Here is a 23,702-nt window from a genome sequence, read left to right as displayed (position 1 = left end):
GGCTCGAACCCAGACCTTCTTGCTGTGAGGCGACAGTGCTACTACACCACCGTGCCGCCCCACAATATATGTCTTATTTATTTTATTATAATATTACATATCATATAATATTATATAACCTTTCTCTTTCATATATTTCTTTTTATACACACACACATATTTTATATATATATATATGATGAAGAAGCACATGAAAGGGAAAGGTACACTGTATAAGAGTAGAACTGAAATAATCTCCGTAAAAATAGTTATAGTAGTAAAACGAGCCAATAAAAAATGATCAGAAACTGAACCGGAAAAGGGGAAAAAAACAATAACAGTGAAGGGGAGCGCTATAAAGATATGTAAGGAATGTGGGTAAAGTGGAGAAAATAAGAGGAGGTAATGAAAGGGGGAAAAGTCAGGAGATACTTTTCTTGGGGCAAATTTGATCGGATACCACGGTTTAACACACAGGCTAAATCCACGCGATGGGAGTAGTAATATGGCGGCCAGATGGCTTGACTCGTCTCTCCAGCGGGTAATAGACTATGAGCTCAGTGGCTGCGTCTGATTCGCTCCATGAGAGCTAAAATAAAAGTCTCAAACAGATCTCGAGCAAAAATCCCCGAAAATGATCCGTATTATTGAAAGTTTGATCTCGGTTATTCCTCCTATTTACTTCCCTACAGTTTGCACTTCTGTTCTTGTTTGTTTAATGCAATGACATTTTGTTTAATTTCACAATTTGTGCTATCTCGAAATAAACTTCCAACTGCTCTAAATCATGAAAAATTGTATCTATGTCTTTAATAGTCTAGAATATACAATGCGCAGTGAAAAGCGTACAGTATACAGACTACACATTTGTCATTGTTGTGTGAGGCCCATTTTTTCTATCGTAAAAGTCCCCCAGCGTTAACAGCAAATTACAGTTCTCGGTTAGAAGTATTATTTTCTACAAATGCAGTTAAAAAAATAAAAACAACCCCCCCCCCCCCCCGTTTTCAAAAATTTATATAGTTGAATTGGCACACAGTGCATTATTTACCTAAAATGTATATATACTTTAAATGTGTGTGTGTGTATATATATATATATATATATATATATATATATATATATATATATATATATATATATATATATATCATATCATCTCATTATCTGTAGCCGCTTTATCCTGTTCTACAGGGTCGCAGGCAAGCTGGAGCCTATCCCAGCTGACTACGGGCGAAACGCGGGGTACACCCTGGACAAGTCACCAGGTCATCGCAGGGCTGACACAGAGACAACCAACCATTCACACTCACGGTCAATTTAGAGCCACCAATTAACCTAACCTGCATGTCTTTGGACTGTGGGGGAAACCGGAGCACCCTGTATTTCATACAAAATTTTTTGAAAGATAATTTCAATGGTATACCCTTCATGCTCTTTATTAACACAACCGATTGTTATGTACTATAGGACGAGGAGGCGATTTATTGTAAGTAATGTAGCTTTTAACCATCTCATCTCATCTCATTATCTGTAGCCGCTTTATCCTTCTACAGGGTCGCAGGCAAGCTGGAGCCTATCCCAGCTGACTACGGGCGAAAGGCGGGGTACACCCTGGACAAGTCGCCAGGTCATCACAGGGCTGACACATAGACACAGACAACCATTCACACTCACATTCACACCTACGGTCAATTTAGAGTCACCAGTTAACCTAACCTGCATGTCTTTGGACTGTGGGGGAAACCGAAGCACCCGGAGGAAACCCACGCGGACACAGGGAGAACATGCAAACTCCGCACAGAAAGGCCCTTGCCGGCCACGGGGCTCAAACCCAGGACCTTCTTGCTGTGAGGCGACAGCGCTAACCACTACACCACCGTGCCGCCCCCATATATATATATATATATATATATATATATATATATATATATATATATCCCTAAACTGAATATGACTGTGGTGTGGCAGAGACAGCTGGAATCCTGCACCCTGTATTTCATACAAAATTTTTTGAAAGATAATTTCAATGGTATACCCTTCATGCTCTTTATTAACACAACCGATTGTTATGTACTATAGGACGAGGAGGCGATTTATTGTAAGTAATGTAGCTTTTAACCATATTGATTTTAATATTGGACATATTCTAATATTTTAGAAATGATTAGAATTGGGGTGCAAATATTTGGCAGTAATTATGGACAAGATACTACTCACTTAACAACAACGACAATAATAATAATAATAATAATAATAATAATAATAATGTGTGTGTCTGTGTTTGGTGTTCTTGTCGCTATATAATTCCTTGTACATGAAAATGCACTTCGTAAAGTGATCAGTAAAGTAAATATTATTATTATTATTATTATTATTATTATTATTATTATTATTATTATTAAGTATAACTCCTTTGCTTGGATGAAATCGGCTGGCCTGAAAAGTGAAACTGAAGGCTTTCTTTTTGCTGCTCAGGACCAGTCACTTCCCACCCAAAATTGCCAAACTGTGATTTTAAAGGAAAAATAGTAAATGTAGATTGTGCAATGAATTTAGTGAGACTGTCCAGCATCTTGTCAGTGGATGTCCTGCTTTGGCTCAAACTTCCTACCTCAAGAGGCACAATAGCATGGCCCGTGTTTTCTATTACCATCTTCGGCTTTGACTTTGAGGTCCATCCATGGTATGACCTGGAACATGTACAGGGTATCATGGAAAATGAGTGCTTTAAACTCTACTGGAATAGGCCCATATACAGCTTACAACATTTACAATCCAGCAAACCTGATCTTGTCTTATTTGACAAAACCAATGAAATTATTTTCATCATAGCATTCTCTGTCCCTTTTGACACCAGTGTGACTGACAAGATTTAGGACAAGCACTCAAAGTATGCAGACCTCGCATATACAATGTCTCACTTGTATCCCAGGTACAAAGTTGTCAGACTCCCCATTGTTCTCGGTGCTCTAGGTTTGGTACCTCCTGATCTCTTGACACAGATTAGGAGTGTGCCCGGGTTTTCCACCAGGAGCTCTTCTCACTCTGGACAATGCAGAAGGCTGCCATGTTGGGGAGTCTCCATATCCTTAGGAAAGTTCTTGGTGGGTTTGACTAGGCAGCACTTCCTGAGAGCTGGTCCCATTCACTGTCTGGGCTGTGTGTAGAGGGGGCAAGGGTCCCTGAGCTGATGATGTGCCTTACCAGTCTGATTTGCCAGGATCACCTGACCCCTCTCTGCTGCACTTTAATCTGTATAATAATAATAATAATAATAATAATAAATAATAATAATAGGTGGCATGGTGGTGTAGTGGTTAGCGCTGTCGCCTCACAGCAAGAAGGTCTGGGTTCGAGCCCCGTGGCCGGCGAGGGCCTTTCTGTGTGGAGTTTGCATGTTCTCCCCGTGTCCGTGTGGGTTTCCTCCGAGTGCTCCGGTTTCCCCCACAGTCCAAAGACATGCAGGTTAGGTTAACTGGTGACTCTAAATTGACCGTAGGTGTGAATGTGAGTGTGAATGGTTGTCTGTGTCTATGTGTCAGCCCTGTGATGACCTGGTGACTTGTCCAGGGTGTACCCCGCCTTTCACCCATAGTCAGCTGGGATAGGCTCCAGCTTGCCTGCGACCCTGTAGAACAGGATAAAGCGGCTAGAGATAATGAGATGAGACGAGATAATTATAATAATAATAAGGTGGTTTTGTTTTATCTGTTTCATTTTTAGGACGGTGAAAGTGTCTCTCTCTCACACACACACACACACACACACACACACACACACGGGGATGATTGAAGTGGAAGCTCGGCGTCTGCTCTGATTGGCTGAGTGATGAACAGCTCTGAAGCTGATTGGATGTTGGGTTTCTGAGATGCGGAGAGGTTCTGCAACTCATCGATGGAGACCAGGCACATCAGGAGAAGAGCATCATCTGGCTCTATGATTATATACAACTAGCTGAAACGGGACTGGAATTTCTCCATCAATTCGGCCAAATCAAACGGAGCGAGAAATCTGGGTAAGCAAAACTATGCCCCTTCTTCCAGACCAGACAGTGGTGTATTCGGGGGGAGTTGGGATGCTAATCCTCTGGTTTTCACCTCCCACTTTATCAGACATTACATTACGCTTACTGTACAAGCAGTTATACTTAATTTCATAGCATTTAAGGTTATTATTTCAGCAGAGTTGTTATTGTAAGCGCATTGTGTCTATACTGTTTGCTTTGGGGGAACAGAAACATTATTTAAACGAATCTCTGTGCAGTATATCGTGTCCTTGTATAACTATAAGCGGATTACATTGGTTATGAAGTGATGGTTTATGGTGCCCTGTATACAGTGTACTGTGTTACTGCACGCTTTGTAATGGTGTGTGTGTGTGTGTGTGTGTGTGTGTGTGTGTGTGTGTGTGTGTGTATAGGAGGAAGACTGCTGTTCTGGTAATTTGGAAAATGTGTCATTCATTCATTCATTCATTCATCTTTAGTAACCACTTTATCCTGGTCAGGGTCACAGGGTAAACTGGGTGTGAGGCAGGGACACACTTTAAAGTGCATATCACGGGTAAATTCAGGAGCAAGATCAATGTAATTCTCCTATTTTATATTAAACTTTGGTCAAATATCTGTAACATTCTGCATTTTGTGCACTTTTTTTACCTTGCGCAATACCAGAAAAATTCAGTTGAAATCAAGCCATTTGAGGCGAATTGGTCCGCCTCTGAAAAAACTTGGCATTTGCATTTCCTGGCAAACCGTGACGTCGCGTGCGGGACGCCTCCTTCTGAATCCTACGTCAGCGCTGGTTTGTTTATGAGAAAACGACCTGGTGGTTTTCTGCAAATTTCTTCAATGTTATCACGTAATTATTAAAATGGTTAACAGATGTATCGTAGGAGGGTGTAGCAACACCAGTCATGATGGGATTAGTACTCATCGTTTTCCAAAAGACCGGACAATGAGAGAGAAATGGGAGTGCTTGGTCTACACAGGCTGTGCACTGAAACCGTGCAAAGCTCACGCAGCCTGCTGGCGTTTCCGCAGGTGACATCACGAATCCGGCTCCAGACTCCCTTGGGGTTTTTCCAGATGCGTTTTATTTTATTTTTTTCTGCTGTAGACAGATGGCCTTGTGCAAAATTATCCTTCTGGATGAGCATGTAAAGGGACATTCTTTAATATTAAAAAAAAAAACGAAATTGGTCCAGGATATGCACTTTAATGGGACACCAGTCCATTGCACAATTTTATTCATCACACACTTGTGAAATTCCTCTCTGCATTTAACCCACGTGAGCAATGAGCACACACACATACCCAGAGCAGTGGGCAGCCATGCTAACAGCGCCTGGGGAGCAGTTGGGAGATAGGTGCCTCGCTCAAGGGCATCTCAGCCCAAGGCCATCCCATATTAACCTAACTGCATGTCTTTGGACTGTGGGGGAAACCGGAGCACCCGGAGGAAACCCACGCAGACACGGGGAGAACATGCAAACTCCACACAGAAAGGCCCCCGCTGGCCATGAACCCAGAACCTTCTTGCTGTGAGGCAACCGTGCTAATCACTTACACCACCGTGCACAGCACTATGTACACACACCTAGGACAATTTAGTATAGCTAATCCACCTAACAGAATGTTTTTGGGAGGAAACTGGAGAAACTCGCATGGACATGGGTAGAACATGCAGAACTCCACATCGAATAGGAACCTGAGCTCAGGATCAAACCAGAACCCTGCAGCTGTGAGGGTACAATTCTAGCCACTCTTGTGTTGCATTCATCCATCCATTATCTGTAGCCACTTATCCTGTCCTGCAGGGTTGCAGGCAAGCTGGAGCCTATCCCAGCTGACTATGGGCAAGAGGTGGGGTACACCCTGGACAAGTCGCCAGGCCATTGCAGGGCTGACACAGAAACAACCATTCACACTCACATTCACACCTACGGTCAATTTAGAGCCACCTGCATGTCTTTGGACTGTGGGGGAAACCGGAGCACCCGAAGGAAACCCACGCAGACACGGGGAGAACATGCAAACTCCACACAGAAAGGCCCTCGCCGGCCATTGGGCTCGAACCCAGGACCTTCTTGCTGTGAGGCGACAGTGCTAACCATTACACCACCGTGCCGCCCTGTGTTGCATTCAATCATATCAAATATTTTTTGTCCCACACTTCACAAATTCTCAGTGCACAACATCTAAAGGTAATTTAGTGATCACAACCTGACTTAATCTTTCTCTCAGAAGCTGAAGGACAGCCATGGGGGCTCTCAGTCGGCAGCAATTTTTTCAGGAGCTGCCTTTGGGGTGCTTGCTTCCGACTGCCCAACAGGGTCTGCTGCAAGTGTGGCAGCTGCTGATCATGTGTTTAGCCTGCAGACTGCTGTGGAGAATTGGTAAGATCAAGGAATGAGGTGGGCATGATTTGTAAAGGTAACAGCACCTATCTCAAGAAGTTGAATCAGGATTTAGGATATGGAGGAGTCTTACACCTTTACTTCTGTATAATTCAGTTTGTATGTTATGATGTGACTCTCACAACAGGGATATCATGGAAATCTATCTTGATATTTACAGTACCAGTCAAAAGTTTGGACACGCATTCTAATTTAATGGATTTTCTTTATTTTTATTCAGTAAACGACACTTCATGTCTTAAAAGTAGATGGCCTTTCGATTTCATAAAATCAGTGAAATTTAGTTCCCTCTGAAATTTGGTCATTGTGATAGGTTTATTTCTGTAATATCTGAAAAAAAAGACCAGGCCATTTTGTAGCTGGGAAGTTTTTTAATTTGAGGGAATTTCCTGGCAAATAATGTGCATAAAATTGCTCGCTTTGCACAGTCAAGTAGAGAGAGGAAGTCCGTGTGTGCATGCGCACGCTTACCTTCATGGTCTTCTTCATCTTTTGGGTTTTACGGCAGCTGGGATCCAGTGTTGCATTAATGCCATCTACAGGTTTACTTTGACCGTGCACTGACAGTTACATCATTCTGTCATTAAACAAACAGCTGATCACACCAGGGTGCTCGCTGACCGCTGATATTTATTATTTTGGTCCTGTGTTTCCTTTCTTTCGCAACATAATGCCTTTTCTTCTTGCTTTCCATTACTGTCGTCGGTCTTTCATGTTTCATGCACACGCCCTCCATTGTTCTCTACTGTTTCAAATTTGTATCCCACAATGCCTTGCGCGAACTGGGAAAATCCACCATGTGTTGCATGATGTAGTATCTTGTATTGCATCATGATGAACCAGGAAAAAATAGCGGAGAATTTAGGGCCATGTAGCCCTAAATTCATTAATTGTTCTATTAAAAAAAATCATAAAATTGGAAGTCTGTGATACGAATTCAGTAGCTTTCAGTCCATTGAACAAAAATAACTGGGTGTCAGGGAAAATTCTTTTTATGACCTAAAGTTGAAAAATCTGAAAGGCAGTCTACCTTTAAAGTAATGATGGATGTCATTTCTCTTTACTTAGTTGAGCAGTTCTTGACATAATATGGATTTCTACAGTTGTGGGAAAGGGCTATTTCCTGTATTTTTATTATTTACTGTTTGATCTCAAACGCACTAACAAGGCAAGAAACTGCACTAATTAACTTTTGATGAGGCACAGTTGTTAATTGAAAAGCATTCCAGTTGACTACCTCATGAAGCTGGTTAAGATAATGCCAATAGTGTACAAAGTGTCATCAAGGTAAATGGTGGCTACTTTGAAGAATCTAAAATATGAAACATATTTTGTTTTGGGTTTTTTTAAACACTTTTTTTGTTTACCACATAATTTCATATATGTTCCATATGTCATTTCATAGTTTTGATGTCTTCATTCTTGTCCTACAATGTAGAAAATGGCCAAAATACAGAAAAACCTATGAATGTGTAGGTGTGACCAAACTTTTGACTGGTACTGCATATTTTTCTCTCCTAAGGGTTTAATTTAATTAACCATGCCTAAGTGGCCAGACCTTAAGCATTCAGTATTATTTGCTTGTCAGTTTTGGCAACGTAATGATTGCAAAATAGCTTTTTCTTCACTGAATTTATTAAAAATATGTGCATATACAGCAGACAACAGTTGACCAAAAGAATACAATTTTGAGATGAATGCATTTCTCAATAAAGCAGTGTGAAATGTTGTACATTATTATTATCATCAACAGCATTAAACAATAGTCGTGAACCTCACTTCCTATTTCCAATTAATCCCCTGCCTATTTACACATTGGTTTATTACAAATGTGTGTAGTAGGGTTCTGGTGTTATTTTTTTTTAAAAAAGTGCTACTCACTGATTGTTGCTTATTTTCTAAAGTATAATTAATTTTTTAAAACAAACTATCTTGTTTGCTTGCCGTATGTGTGTTTTTCTCATCACTGACAGGTCGTCTGCCTGCATACATAAAGCACCTCAGCACAATTGCATGTGGCTTTTACACCCTCTACTTGTTCTTTGGGTTGCACATGGTGTGGGTCGTTCTGCTCAGTCTTCTCTGCTACCTCATCCTTTTCCTGTGCCGCCACTCCAGCACTCGTGGACCCTTCCTTTCTATCACAGTCCTCATCTACCTCCTGCTGGGGTGTGTGACTCTCTGTTAGAAGAAATGTACATTTTATGATAGATAAATGATGCTCCTTGTTGTACCGTAATAGCCTCTATACTTTTTCTATAGACAACACCATATGTTTGCAGGATGTTTATATATTATATATTTTCTTAGATAATTCTGCTTTGACCAGTAAATCACAGCTATGGTGCTCCCATATAAGCACATTGCCTAGCAGAAATCTGCACTCTTTTTCAGGGAGCTGCATATGATGGACACAAACAGCTGGCACAAAATTAGAGGTCAGTTTGCATTTTTTTTTTTTATCGTGCTTTTGTATGACAGTCAGAATGGCAAAATTGCATCCTTTTAACTTCTTGAAAGTTAGCCTTGAAGCAAACAATTTAAAAAAATAATTTGTGATGTTATAGGAATTGACAGTAATGAATCACATTTTGACTGCTAACGCTGTAGAAATAGAAATCTTAAAGGGGAACAGAGGGCAATATATAGAGTAAATATAACAATAAAACACACATTAACGAACCTTATTCAAGACTTACAAAAGTTTTTTGTTCTAAGGTTGGAAAGTTATAGTGTTTTGAAAGTAGCTCGAGCAAACTATTTCCGCAGTTTGAACAGCCCACCATGATATTAATTTTATCCAATCAGAATGCACGTTCATTTTCTCTGCATAACACTCATGACGTATGTATGTGCCCAGTTGTGTTGGCTCATTGAGGTTGGGAATAGCACGTGTGAAATACCTGTTTCTGCCTCTTGCGATGATTTCGCAAGTCCACGGGTGGCACCTATCTCATTGCAGCAAATAAATTCTGCTGGACTCGTGAGCAACTCCACGTTACATTTTCCGCACGAGCACCACGCTGTGTCACCTGCACGCAGACGCTCTGCCCCACGCTCACCATGCCCATGGTCAGCATCAGTCTCATCCTCGCCGTCATCCGAGCTTTCTTCTCTTATTTCATCACCGGAGTCGAGAGTACCTCTCCTAGGTTCAAACTGGTACCCTTCTAAGCCATAGCCTGCTTGCAGTGTGTCTTGCGGGATCTCTTCGTATGATTCGACAGAGCTGTCGCTTTCACTTGATGCGCCCGACGCCATGATTACACGCTTATCTCCTCTATTTCGGAGAGTTCCGCTAGTGCAGTGGGTAGCGCTGACATCACGGTCTTTTAAAAATGGCGACTCTTGTGCGGTTTAGCGTATAAAGTATTATATTTACAATTACCAAGATATTTCGTTGTTTTCTAGTATATAAATTTGATAGAATACTTAAGAATACATTACTTTGTCACATCAGCAACTGTATATATTATATTTGGTACCCCTTTAATTAAAGTCTGTCATGTGTACTTAGGTTCCCAGATGGTAGTTGCCATGAAGGCGATCTCTCTTGCCTTTGACTTGGACAAAGGCACAGTGGAAAATGTCCCTTCTCCTGTGGAGTTTATGGGCTATATTTACTTTGTGGGCACTGTCATATTTGGGCCTTGGATCAGCTTCAGCAGCTACAGGGAGGCAGTAGAAGGCAAAGAGTTTGTGAGTCACTGAATCACTGTAAAAGCCTTTCCTAACAGCGCCCAGTCTCTGTCCGAACACAGTTTGTAAAGCTTAAGCCTGTCTTCAACAGAGTGTCTCCTGGTTGGTGAAGGTAACCAGCAGCTGGATAAAGAGCCAGTTATGCCTGGTGATCTCCAACTGTGTCACTCCTTACCTCTTTCCCTACTTCATCCCAGTCTTTGGAGACAAACTACTAAAAAAGTGAGTAGATAGTAGATCTGCTCAAGGAGTGGGACATCAAAATTACAAAATGGACTAATGAAATGGAATTGTGTTGGTTTCATATCATGTAATACATGAAATCGGATTTATATTATATTATGGGGTTTTTTTTCCCTCCCAAGATAATGAAAGGTTATGGAGCAGTAAAACACACAGAGAGTGGGTTTAGCCATTAAACTGCAGTTACATTTTGTTACATATACATTTTGGTGCTTTTCATTTTGATATCATCTTATCTAATTATTACTGCTCTTCCCCCAGTAAGAAGACGCGAAAGAACAGGTAATCTTTCCTTATACTACTACATTACTTTACATTGCATATTTAATTGTGAACACTACAGTATCTGGAAATGCTGGTGAAAATTGTACAAGCATGGGTTGGCCATGGACTAAAGGTTAGAGAAACAGCCTTGGGCCCAAAGGGTCACTGGTTCAATTCCCTGGACTGGCAGGAAAATCCATGGCTAAAGTGCCATTGAGCAAGGCACCTAACCCCAAACTACTCTCCAGGCCCTGTGTGTGTGCATGTTGTACATTGCTGTGGATAAGAGTGTCTGCTAAATGCCTGTAATGTAAACAGATAGGTGAAGGTGAATGGCATGAGAATTTATTATGGTTACCGAGAAACCATTTGGTCTGCAGCAGCACTATACAGGATTTGCTTAAAATCATTCATGTTTTTTTTTTTTTAAGCGTAGATGTCCACAAATTATTAAGGTGTCCAATTCTATGTAAAGATATCAAACTGTAATGGTAACAAAATAAAGGTTTATCAAAATAAAAAAGATTTGGAAAGGGATCATATAATCTGTCTCTTGAGGCATAGTCCATGCTTAAATATATTCATAGCTGCTGAAATGAAACAAATGAATAATTCCAGTTTTATTTAGTCTGAGTTTCTGTTATGTGACAATACATAGTAAGTCTGTGAGTCTGATGTTTCTTAATGACAGCTTTTGTTTTAATGTTTTTCTTCGTTTCTCGTCATTTTTAATTTCCTTTCACTCTGCTGCTTCTTAGAGCTTTTATTGCAAGGTAGGTAACACATATTTAAGTATGATTCTGATTTGTTTCCTTTTTCTATTTTGATTTGAGTATCTCAGGTGACCATTGTTTCTCTCATGTCTTTGGGTCTTCCATTTTTCCCTGTCAGGTGGTTGATGGGCTATGAACACAGCATGGGCTTCCATTTTAGTAATTATTTTGTAAGCTATCTCAGCGAAACCACAACTATACTGTCAGGTGCAGGCTTCACAGAAGAGAAGGACCATCTCAAGTGGTTTGTACAAACACAACCTTCTATACACAGTAACACTGCGCCCTGTTTTCAGCTTAAGTGCACGCTGCTGTATATCTGTCCTAATTAATCACTGTGTTATTGATTCTGCAGGGATCTTACCATGGCTAACCCACTAAATGTTGAGTTTCCCAGGTCGATGTCAGAGGCTGTTATTTCCTGGAACCTGCCGATGTCTCAGTGGCTCAATATTTGTAAGTTTAACTTGGCAGTTGACGTTAGATTTTTCAGCTCATGGCATAATGTCATATTCGAGGCATTGTGTTTAACTGCAATTAGAGTTTTAACTTTAATAGGATTTTGTCTGTATATTCAGATGTGTTCAAGAAGGCTCTCAAATTTGGGACATTTCAGGCCATCATCATCACTTACACAACCAGCACTTTGCTGCATGTGAGTCTCTGCATCCTCTTTTTGCCATGTCACTATGAACAATCCTCAAAGAATTCCCAACATCAAGTTTTTCAAATTTTGTGACTTATCTGTTATTTTAATGTAATACCTTCAGGGATTAAGTTTTCACATCGCAGCCGTGTTATTTAGCCTCGCCTTCATGACATATATTGAGTATGGTGAGTATCAACAGTATATTTACCTATAGTTATATAGGATATCTGTTTAAATATATTTTACTGTACTGGTAATTTAAAATCAGATCAAATACACAATTTATTTGAACTAAATGTTCTTTTTTGTGTCTCGTGTGTATGTGTGTGTGTGTGTACATATACAGTACCAGTCAAATGTTTAGGCAGGCCTATTTAGACACACTAATTCATTGTTTTTTCTTGATGTTTATTAATTAAGACACTTTATGTATTAAAGCAATGATGGATTTTATTTTTTATTTTTTTACTTAGTTGAGCGGTTCTTGACATAATATGGATTTCTAAAGTTGTGGAATAGGGCTATTTACTGCATTTTTATTATTTACTATTTACTGTTTGATCTCACTAATTAACTTTTGACAAGGCACACCTGTTAATTGAAATATACCATGGGATAATCATATAAATATCTAATAAAATCCTGTAAACAGTCAAATTTCAGAGTAGTTTCACATTATTATGAAATACAAACTAGAATCTTCACTGGCTCATGGTCACATTAGAAATAAATCCAATACTCTTTAAATGGGCAAATACAGGCTTTTGAACTTGTATTTAAAAACACAGTATGATATGTGCTGTGGTTAGCTGTAAGATTTGTGTTTAACCTCTCTCCTTAAACACTAAACTGACTTCATACTAGATTTTTTAAATTCTCATACAAGTTGTAAACTAGCTGATGTTTGCACAAAATTGGCACATAAGTACTGATGATACTACAATACCGGTCAAAAGTTTGGACACACCTTCAAATTCAATGTTTTTTTCTTTATTTTTATTCATTAAAAGTCACTTCATGTCTTAAAGTAATGATGGATGTTGTTTCTCTTTACTTAGTTGAGCGCTTCTTGACGTGATATGGATTACTACAGTTGTGGAATCGGGCTATTTACAGTATTTTTATTATTTACTGTTTACTGTTTGATCTCAAAAGCATTAAGACGGCAAGAAACTGCACTAAATAACTTTTGACGAGGCATCTGTTAATTGAAAAGCATTCCAAGTGACTCCCTCATGAAGCTGGTTAAATTAATGCCAATAGTGTGCAAAACGTCATCAAGGTAAACACTGGCTACTTTGAAGACTCTAAAATATGAAAAAATTTTTAAACACTTTTTTTGTTTACCACATAATTCTCTATATGTTCTATATGTTACTTCACAGTTTTGATGTCTTCAGAATTGTTCTACAATGTAGAAAATAGTCAAAATACAGAAAAACCTATTCATGAATGAGTAGGTGTGTCCAAACTTTTACTGATATATATAAATGAGAATATTACATGGTTGTGAAAAGATATGAAGTTTCTTTGAGTAGTGAATGCATTTTTCAACATGAGAAGATAACCTTCATATCTTCACGCCACCATGTAATGTTCTTTATGTTACAGTGGGGCAAAAAGTATTTAGTCAGCCACCAATTGTGCAAGTTCTCCCACTTAAAAAGATGAGAGGCCTGTAATTTTCATCATAGGTACACTTCAACTATGAGAGACAGAATGGGGGGAAAGAATCCAGGAAATCACATTGTAGGATTTTTAATGAATTAATTGCTAAATTCCTCAGTAAAATAAGTATTTGGTCACCTACAAACAAGCAAGATTTCTGCCTCTCATAGACCTGTAACAACTTCTTTAAGAGGCTCCTCTGTCCTCCACTCGTTACCTGTATTAATGGCACCTGTTTGAACTCGTTATCAGTATAAAAGACACCTGTCCACAACCTCAAACAGTCACACTCCAAACTCCACTATGGCCAAGACCAAAGAGCTGTCAAAGGACACCAGAAACAAAACTGGAAACCTGCACCAGGCTGGGAAGACTGAATCTGCAATAGGTAAGCAGCTTGGTGTGAAGAAATCAACTGTGGGAGCAATTATTAGAAAATGGAAGACATACAAGACCACTGATAATCTCCCTCGATCTGGGGCTCCACGCAAGATCTCACCCCGTGGGGTCAAAATGATCACAAGGATGGTGAGCAAAAATCCCAGAACCACACGGGGGGACCTAGTGAATGACCTGCAGAGAGCTGGGACCAAAGTAACAAAGGATACCATCAGTAACATACTACGCCGCCAGGGACTCAAATCCTGCAGTGCCAGACGTGTCCCCCTGCTTATGCCAGTACATGTCCAGGCCTGTCTGAAGTTTGCTAGAGAGCATTTGGATGATCCAGAAGAGGATTAGGAGAATGTTATATGGTCAGATGAAACCAAAATAGAACTTCTTGGTAAAAACTCAACTTGTCGTGTTTGGAGGAGAAAGAATGCTGAGTTGCATCCAAAGAACACCATACCTACTGTGAAGCATGGGGGTGGAAACATCATGCTTTGGGGCTGTTTTTCTGCAAAGGGACCAGGACGACTGATCCGTGTAAAGAAAAGAATGAATGGGGCCATGTATCGTGAGATTTTGAGTGAAAACTTAATTCCATCAGCAAGGGCATTGAAGATGAAACGTGTCTGGGTCTTTCAGCATGACAATGATCCCAAACACACCGCCCGGGCAACGAAGGAGTGGCTTCGTAAGAAGCATTTCAAGGTCCTGGAGTGGCCTAGCCAGTCTCCAGATCTCAACCCCATAGAAAATCTTTGGAGGGAGTTGAAAGTCCGTGTTGTCCTCAGCGACAGCACCAAAACATCACTGCTGTAGAGGAGATCTGCATGGAGGAATGGGCCAAAATACCAGCAATAGTGTGTGAAAACCTTGTGAAGACTTACAGAAAACGTTTGACCTCTGTCATTGCCAACAAAGGGTATATAACAAAGTATTGAGATGAACTTTTGTTATTGACCAAATACTTATTTTCCACCATAATTTGCAAATAAATTCTTTAAAAATCAGACAATGTGATTTTCTGGATTTTTTTTTCTCATTTTGTCTCTCATAGTTGAGGTATACCTATGATGAAAATGACAGGCCTCTCTCATCTTTTTAAGTGGGAGAACTTGCACAATTGGTGACTGACTAAATACTTTTTTGCCCCACTGTATATGGACACATCCACAAAAAAAAGGAAGTTGATCAAACGAATTTTAATTCTGAACCAGTTCGCCATTTTGATAAAGCACGTCTAGTCAGTGGGAAAACACTGGGAGTGACGTAATCAGAGTGATATATCGGAAATTATTATACACACAGGGCACTTTTTAATGGAATAAAAACATTAATTTTTTTCGCAGTCCGGTTTCCATCAAATCCTGCGCTCTGATTGGCTGACGAGCGGGTCCGTATCCTACGATACGGACCCCAGTTACGGACCTCTGGCGACTCGCTCATTCACAACAACAACAACAACAAATATAGTAGCATTTTTTTGGTCAACATTTATCTTTTTTTTTATAAGATTTATTTATAAGATTATCAAAAATCTTATAAATTTTTGCCAGCATTTCTCAGGAGAATAGCATTAATTTTACAGCATGGATAATGATAACGACAGTGTTCACAGCGAAAGCGAGTTTTACTACCCTGAGGAAAAAGAAATAAAATAAAACATTTCCGGAGAAAGCTAAAAACCTGTAACTGCTGCTAATGCTGAGCAAAAACATGGCTGAATCCTGAATGACTCACTTTTGTATAAATAGGGGACTACATAGGCGGCAAAATGTAGTTTTTTTCCTGCCATGGAAGTGCACTTGTATACCGAGGAGGAAGCCATTTGCATTACAGCCGTGAATGAGGATTCAAAATGGCGGCTTGGTTTTCCCTTTTGGGCGCTCTCGTTTTCTGTTAGAATTTGGTAAAGAAAAAAATTAATATATTATTTACCAGCTTAAGGTCGGTCTGTATGGTGAAATACCGTGACCTCGGCCTTGAATACTGACCTCGGCCCAGAGGGCCTCGCTCAGTACTTTCAAGATCTCTGTCACGGTATTTCACGATGCGGACCTCCCAGCTGGTAAATAACATATATGTATTCTATTCCCTTCTAGCATGTTTCATTCATTTGATTTGATAGCATGCGATATTGTTAGCATATCGCTTATGCTACATGTATTATGTCACTCTACCCAATGGAGAATGAACGTTGAATATGGTTTATGATATTGCATGGTTGTCAAGACAACATGACGTCACATGTCGAAGACATAAAACTTCCATGCTAGCAAGCGACTGTGACAATTTGTAAACAAACATAGCCACCAGGTTTGCTTCATTACATACAGAAGAGTTTGAGAGAATTTTGAAAGAGAAAGACGTGTTGAACACGTGAAAGGAATGTGTATGTGTCATAAGAATAAGAATAATATTGGCTGGCTTTTGTTGTGGTATATCAGATATATGCCATTCAGCTAGCATGATATTGAACTTGTCTTCAACTCCTTCAGTATCATGCTAGCTAAATGAAATATATCTGATATACCACGACAAAAGCCAGCCAATATTATTTAAATGTCACCCAGATCCGTGATGTAATTTGTATAAAAATTAGTTTTTCAACATGAGAAGATAAACTTTATATCTTCAAGTCACCGTGTGATTTTATTGTATAGATACATTCACAATCAAAGTATGCAAATTTATCAAAACAATTTATCAGTTTCCTCACGAGTGACATAGAGATTTTTGTCATGGTTGTAAGTTCTATGAAAAATACGAGTGGCATATTTCCCAGTAAAACACTTGTCTGTGTATTATCTTATCTTATCTTAACTTATCTTATCTTATTTTATTGTGTGTGTGTTAATAGTGTGCCGTTGTTCAGTATTTGACTGTCATGTTAATGTTTGCAGAGTTGAGGAAAAGACTGTCCATCATCTTTAATGCATGTGTCCTTTCCAAGAGATGTCCATCAGACTGTAAACACCAAAACAAGAAGGTGGGCAAAGATTTTATCAGACTGGCAAGTTCAATTTAAATCCAAAGTAACATTTGCATTTTTATGCTTGTGTTGTGGCTTTTTTTCTTATTGCTTTTCTCAGGCAAACCTACAGCTACTTATGTGTTCTACATACAGTACTTAAAGGGGAACTGAAATCATTTTTAAACTTGCTTTATTTCTTAATTAACATGTTATTCAGTTACGTTTTAGGTTTTAGTAACCTTATATCGTGACTCATATTGGCAACTAATTGCAATTAAATATTATACTTATCGGCCTATTCAGTTTTTAGCCATGTTGAATTTAGTTTGTTTGGTCCACGGCAGGCGTCGCTTATCCGCGTGATCTTCCCGAGACTTGTGCGAGACTTTTAAATGTGAAGTGTCAGCCAGGTGTCAGTGCCGCCATTTTGAAAACTATTTTCCAAATGAAATATTGCACAAAAATGAGTTTAAATGACGATTACTGCCTACTTTTTTCAAACTTTCCTGATTGCTATCAAAACAAACAAAACTTCCGGCTTGATTACATCAGCATTCGAAAGAGGGTGCACGCATCTTTTGACAACATTGGCAGACATTGGTCACTTTGATTTCCGCTGCACGTTTTACTTCCGTCCTACAATGTCTCGCACAGGTCTCAACAAATCTCGTTTACGGCCATTGCTTTGACATATGGACTGATATATTACATCGCATATTTCAAACGCTCATAACTTGCTACAGCAGTGACAAAATAGCTATCAAAAATGCATTCCTATATTTAATAAAATGAGAGAAATAGAATTTTGATAATAAAATATTTGCCTTCGGTTCTCCTTTAAATAATTATATTTTAAAAAGTGTTTCAAAATAGAGCTTATGAAAGCTGTTTATGACAGCTGAGTGAGATGTTGTGTACACTCACCAAATAATACATTCTGTAGTCACCACTGTGGGGAGCTGCTGAGTATCAGGGATGAGAATTTTCCGCGGATCTGCGGAATTCTGAGTTTTTCCCGCTGAAAATGTCATTTTTGTGAAACGTGTAAATCCGTTGAGAACATTTCGGGGGGTAGGGGTCGGCGCGAGGCGAGGCTTGTGGTGGCACAAGCAGGCAGGACCGACCGACCACCCGCCAGCATCTTTTGGCAGCGCTGTAGGTGCATTTGGTAATTATGAAGTGATCTCATTAAATCAGTCTCATTAAATTTGAAGGTTAATAATCAAATTGAATCAATCCCATTGAATCGTTTAATTTGACTCATTTGAATTGAATCATACCATAGAATCAGTCTCATTGAATCAGTTGAAGTGAATCATTTAATGAATCATTTAATGAATCGTTTAATGAATCATTTAGTGAATCATTTAGTGAATCATACCATTAATCCTGGTGCTTAATAATAAATTACCAAACAGCTAGATTATGGTATATTCCAAATCATTACGATCACTTACAGTACCATATTACATAACTTATACACACCTTTTTGAATTCTTTGAGAGATTGGGTGACTTCAAAGATATTTATTGGAACACAAATAAATCACAGTTTGTTTAATAAATGAATTTATTATAACAAAGATAAAAATAAATGAATAATAGCAGATTAAATATGTACAGGGAGGTGTGGTCATATACTTGAGTATGTAGATGTATAAGAGCGTGTGTGTGTGTGTGTGTGTGTGTGAGAGGCTATAAAGTTTGGAATGTTATCTGTGAAGGGGGGGAGGTGAGTCCCCTCGTGTTTTGCCTTGAGACAAAGGAATTCCACCTACTTTATAACATTATCAAATTCACTGAAATCTTGATGCGGTCAAGATGTATAATAAGAGAACTAAATATGTTAGTAGTAAAGAAAAGCATGCACAGCCTATCTATTAAAAACAATTGAGAGAACATAGAACCAAAATAAATCAACACGCTGCGTGTTTTAAAAGTGTAACAATAAACCTGGGTTTAAATTCACACTATTTCAATAAAAGCTAAATTCCTAAGACTGATCTTTATTATGCCCAAATATATTTTACTCAATATCTTGCCTCTAGCAAGGTTCTGAGAAGATGTTCGCCGTTGTAGAGCTTCGCTGTTCATGAAGCACGTGAGTCGATTCCGTGAGTCGATTCCGTGGACAGAGAACTTCTCTTGATCCGACGCGTCGTGGCTCATGATGAGAAGGAAGTCTCTGATAAAAAAATTAATGTGCACAGCGCTTCAATCCGGAGGAATTCTGGTTGCTCCTAATTACAAATTAAACTGCGTTTGGGCGGCAGTCGTGACGTCACTTCTAATACGAATGAACCGGCTGTAACTCAGGTTGAGTTTAAAGATCGCGCGACTCTGGAGTTTACCTTGGCCAAGGGTAAGAAAGAAAAGCGCCAAACTCTGATTCTTGCAAGAAAGAAAAGAAAAGACGTCTTTGTCTTGTTTTCTGGTCTCTTTATGCGTCCAGACCGCTTGGAATCCAGACACCAGAGAGAAAGAGCTAGGAGCTTCCAGGCGGTTTATGCCTTCCTGGAGGATGACGTAGATAATCCCGCCCCGGCGTGACGCAGGTCAACGCGGAAGTGGGCTGATGGGAAATGTAGTTTCTTAGTGGAATGTACCTACAGCGCTCATCGCAAAATTAGTTGCAGCTGTGATAACGGAAATTGTCATTGCTTTCTTCAATATTTATGCTCACGACAACTCATGACGATTTCCGGCAACGTTTTGGCGCTAGTTTCATCTCACTTCTACAATTCACGGAGAAACAAGCGATACGTACACGGTTTTGATCACTTCTTAAGTTCTAGTTATTTTGGTTAGTTTTCAAAGTTACTTTGCCAATATGGCAAAAGTTTTGGACCGCAAAAATGAGTATCGTGCCAGGGAAATCGATAAATCGAACGGGATAAAGAGCTGTTTCCAATGGGCATGGCTCGATAGTAGCGTTACCGTGCAGATAGGGACACAAACTGTGACAACGTGCCTGACGGAACATATCTGAAAAGTGGACGTGCCGGGAAAGGTTCTGTGTATTCTGTGCTCAGATATGATCAATTATGGAAACAGAGGAGCTAGAAACATCCAGGAGCACATCAAAACAAAAAAGCACAAAGGTACATTTTACTTAAATTGTCAAAGATAGAGTCAGGAGGAATCTAATATATCGTTACGGTTACCTCCATTATCGCTCACGATATATATATATATACACATCTCATCTCATTATCTCTAGCCGCTTTATCCTTCTACAGGGTCGCAGGCAAGCTGGAGCCTATCCCAGCTGACTACGGGCGAAAGGCGGGGTACACCCTGGACAAGTCGCCAGGTCATCACAGGGCTGACACGTAGACACAGACAACCATTCACACCTACGGTCAATTTAGAGTCACCAGTTAACCTAACCTGCATGTCTTTGGACTGTGGGGGAAACTGGAGCACCCGGAGGAAACCCACGTGGACACGGGGAGAACATGCAAACTCCACACAGAAAGGCCCTCGCCGGCCCTGGGGCTCGAACCCAGGACCTTCTTGCTGTGAGGCGACAGCGCTAACCACTACACCACCGTGCCGCCTCTATATATATATATATATATATATATATATATATATATATATATATAAAAAAAAATGTGGGAAAGTTGGCAGACATTTCAGAGTTTTTTTTAAATGTCCCACTCTCATCCCTGGAGAGTGGTATTGATGCAGACAGTGAAGAAAGCAGGGTGAATGTACTTCATTAATCTGAAAATATTTCATGTTAAATGTAGCCAGTTTTACAATTAACCACACATTTTGTAAGACTACATTGAGAAAAGTCATTGTGGAACTTTCATATAATTTTTATGGTGAAATAGAGGTGGGTGGGCTTTTTTTTTTTTAATCCCACTTATGTCCATTATGTCTGACCAATCCCTGCTTCTCCCACAGTTATTGTTTTTGTATCCATCCACAAAAGCTTCTAATAAAATACATCTCATCTCATTATCTCTAGCCGCTTTAAAAACCACAGCAACCATGACCTGGATAAAGTAGTTATTAAAGATGAATCAATGGACAAACAAGTCCAAGTTTATACTTCCAAGTTAATCAATGTGGCCTTTCTTTGTATCTGACTTTACTATGTAATTTTTGTTGTTGGATCCCATGGGATCCTCATCCCAGTGCACATTTCTGGTTCACAGTTTCATATTCAATGTTCCAAGTTTTTAAATGAAATACAGACGGACACATTCGAATTATTTTTTATCGGCCATCCGGTCCGATGCTTTTGAAATACAGACGGATACATGCGAAAATTACCAGTAAATGTCCGCCAGTCCGGCCTTATTTCCCACACTGGTGTACTATGATGTACAGATTTATTATCTCAAACATTTGTTCCACTGAAATTTTTGTCTTTAACACTGTAAACTAAAAAAAGCATTGAAGCTGATGATGTAGCTTGTGTATAGCTCTTAGTTGAAATGCAGTTTAACATATCAATAAACTGATGATTAATAATAAATTGTTTATTATCATTTAACTGCACTAATGTAATTGCCTAAAAATAGCAATGCCATTAATCAGCTTTCGCTTTAAAACTGTGGAAAGAATGATTAGTCGTGGTGAGTCAATGCAGCGAAGGAATTTTTTTCTTTTTCTCTGACTTAATCATTTTTTCTCCCATTGTCCTCAAAACACCATAAACATTGTAGCTTCAGATGGTTGTACTAATAAGCATGTTTGTTGTTTTTTTCACCTGTGTATTCTCTCTAGGCATTTTGGGTTTATTTTATTAATGGCACATTTAGTGTGCTAACTGTGCTGCACCTCACCTACCTGGCTTCAGTCTTTGGCTCCAGTGCTGATGATATATACTCAGATGAGGTAAATGAATTGCAGAATTTGTAAATGTTTTTAAAATTGTTTAAAAATATTTTCAAACACAATTATGATCTATGGAGATGCGTAGCAAATATAAAATGATCAAACTCTGAGCACTTTCATAATTTGGTCCACAGGATGGCATGGCCAGTCATACCATTCATAAATGGAGTGAATTGAGCTGGATGAGTCACTGGCTAACCTTTAGCCTCTGGGTTGTATATCGCATTATTATGTAAACCCAGGCTAAGAGAATAGATGGACTGGGAGCAAATAACAAACCTATAGAGGATTTATCATTTGCATCTACAGTGGTGGAAGCAAAGCTCCATATGATTTCACTGTGAATTCCTCATGTACCAGAGTACTAGAGAAGAAAATCTTTAAAGGAACAGTCCACCGTATTTCCATAATGAAATATGCTCTTATCTGAATTGAGACGAGCTGCTCCGTACCTATCCGAGCTTTGCGCGACCTCCCAGTCAGTCAGACGCAGTCAGACGCGCTGTCACTCCTGTTAGCAATGTAGCTAGGCTCAGTATGGCCAACGGTATTTTTTGGGGCTGTAGTTAGATGCAACCAAACTCTTCCGCGTTTTTCCTGTTTACATAGGTTTATATGACCAGTGATATGAAACAAGTTCAGTTACACAAATTGAAACGTAGCGATTTTCTATGCTATGGAAAATCCGCACTATGATGACAGGCGTACTAACACCTTCTGCGCGCTTCGGCAGCGCATTGATACGGAGCTCAGATATCAATGCACTGCCGAAGCGCGCAGAAGGTGTTAGTACGCCTGTCATTATAGTGCAGACTTTCCATAGCATAGAAAATCGCTACGTTTCAATTTGTGTAACTGAACTTGTTTCATATCACTGGTCATATAAACCTATGTAAACAGGAAAAACGCGGAAGAGTTTGGTTGCATCTAACTACAGCCCCAAAAAATACCGTTGGCCATACTGAGCCTAGCTACATTGCTAACAGGAGTGACAGCGCGTCTGACTGCGTCTGACTGACTGGGAGGTCGCACAAAGCTCGGATAGGTACGGAGCAGCTCGTCTCAATTCAGATAAGAGCATATTTCATTATGGAAATACGGTGGACTGTTCCTTTAACAAATCTGGACTTTATCTGATCGTAAAGTCCAACTTGAGTCCGGATTGTGTGGCACATGAGCACCATACAAGTGTCTCTGTGGCTTCTTTACACATTTAAAGGCCACAACAAGCAGCAAGACCTAGAAACTGCGTTCATTCATTTTATTTATCATGTATATGTCATAGTGCATAGTTATATTGTTAGAGTACAACCCCGATTCCAAAAAAGTTAGGACAAAGTACAAATTGTAAATAAAATCGGAATGCAATAATTTACAAATCTCAAAAACTGATATTGTATTCACAATAGAACACAGACAACATATCAAATGTCGAAAGTGAGACATTTTGAAATTTCATGCCAAATATTGGCTCATTTGAAATTTCATGACAGTAACACATCTCAAAAAAGTTGGGACAGGGCAGTAAGAGGCTGGAAAAGTTAAAGGTACAAAAAAGGAACAGCTGGAGGACCAAATTGCAACTCATTAGGTCAATTGGCAATAGGTCATTAACATGACTGGGTATAAAAAGAGCATCTTGGAGTGGCAGCGGCTCTCAGAAGTAAAGATGGGAAGAGGATCACCAATCCCCCTAATTCTGCGCCGACAAATAGTGGAGCAATATCAGAAAGGAGTTCGACAGTGTAAAATTGCAAAGAGTTTGAACGAATCTGGAAGAATCTCTGTGCGTA

At 39.5% G+C, this 23,702-nt stretch overlaps 1 protein-coding gene across 3 annotated transcripts; it reads left to right on the top strand.

The window, feature by feature from the left end:
• The first annotated feature begins 6,242 nt into the window (after positions 1-6,242).
• porcn (porcupine O-acyltransferase) lies at positions 6,243-22,145 on the top strand. Of its 3 annotated transcripts, XM_060930851.1 has the most exons (14): positions 6,243-6,378; positions 8,373-8,568; positions 8,794-8,837; positions 9,917-10,098; positions 10,190-10,320; positions 10,603-10,623; positions 11,364-11,378; positions 11,497-11,622; positions 11,734-11,834; positions 11,957-12,033; positions 12,149-12,212; positions 16,986-17,071; positions 21,799-21,909; positions 22,044-22,145. In XM_060930851.1, the coding sequence occupies exons 1-14, from the start codon at positions 6,243-6,245 to the stop codon at positions 22,143-22,145; spliced, it is 1,392 nt and encodes a 463-aa protein (XP_060786834.1). The 3 variants fall into 3 exon arrangements, with proteins under 3 accessions (XP_060786834.1, XP_060786835.1, XP_060786833.1); XM_060930852.1 differs by lacking the exons at positions 10,603-10,623; positions 11,364-11,378 and having other exon boundaries at positions 21,799-21,871; positions 22,030-22,145; XM_060930850.1 differs by lacking the exons at positions 10,603-10,623; positions 11,364-11,378.
• The last annotated feature ends 1,557 nt before the right edge of the window (positions 22,146-23,702 follow it).

This window comes from Neoarius graeffei, chromosome 10 (assembly GCF_027579695.1).
Source record: "Neoarius graeffei isolate fNeoGra1 chromosome 10, fNeoGra1.pri, whole genome shotgun sequence".
Lineage (NCBI taxonomy): Eukaryota > Metazoa > Chordata > Actinopteri > Siluriformes > Ariidae > Neoarius > Neoarius graeffei.
The sequence above is the reverse complement of the archived record's forward strand: the minus strand, read 5'-3'. Positions and strand labels throughout refer to the sequence as shown.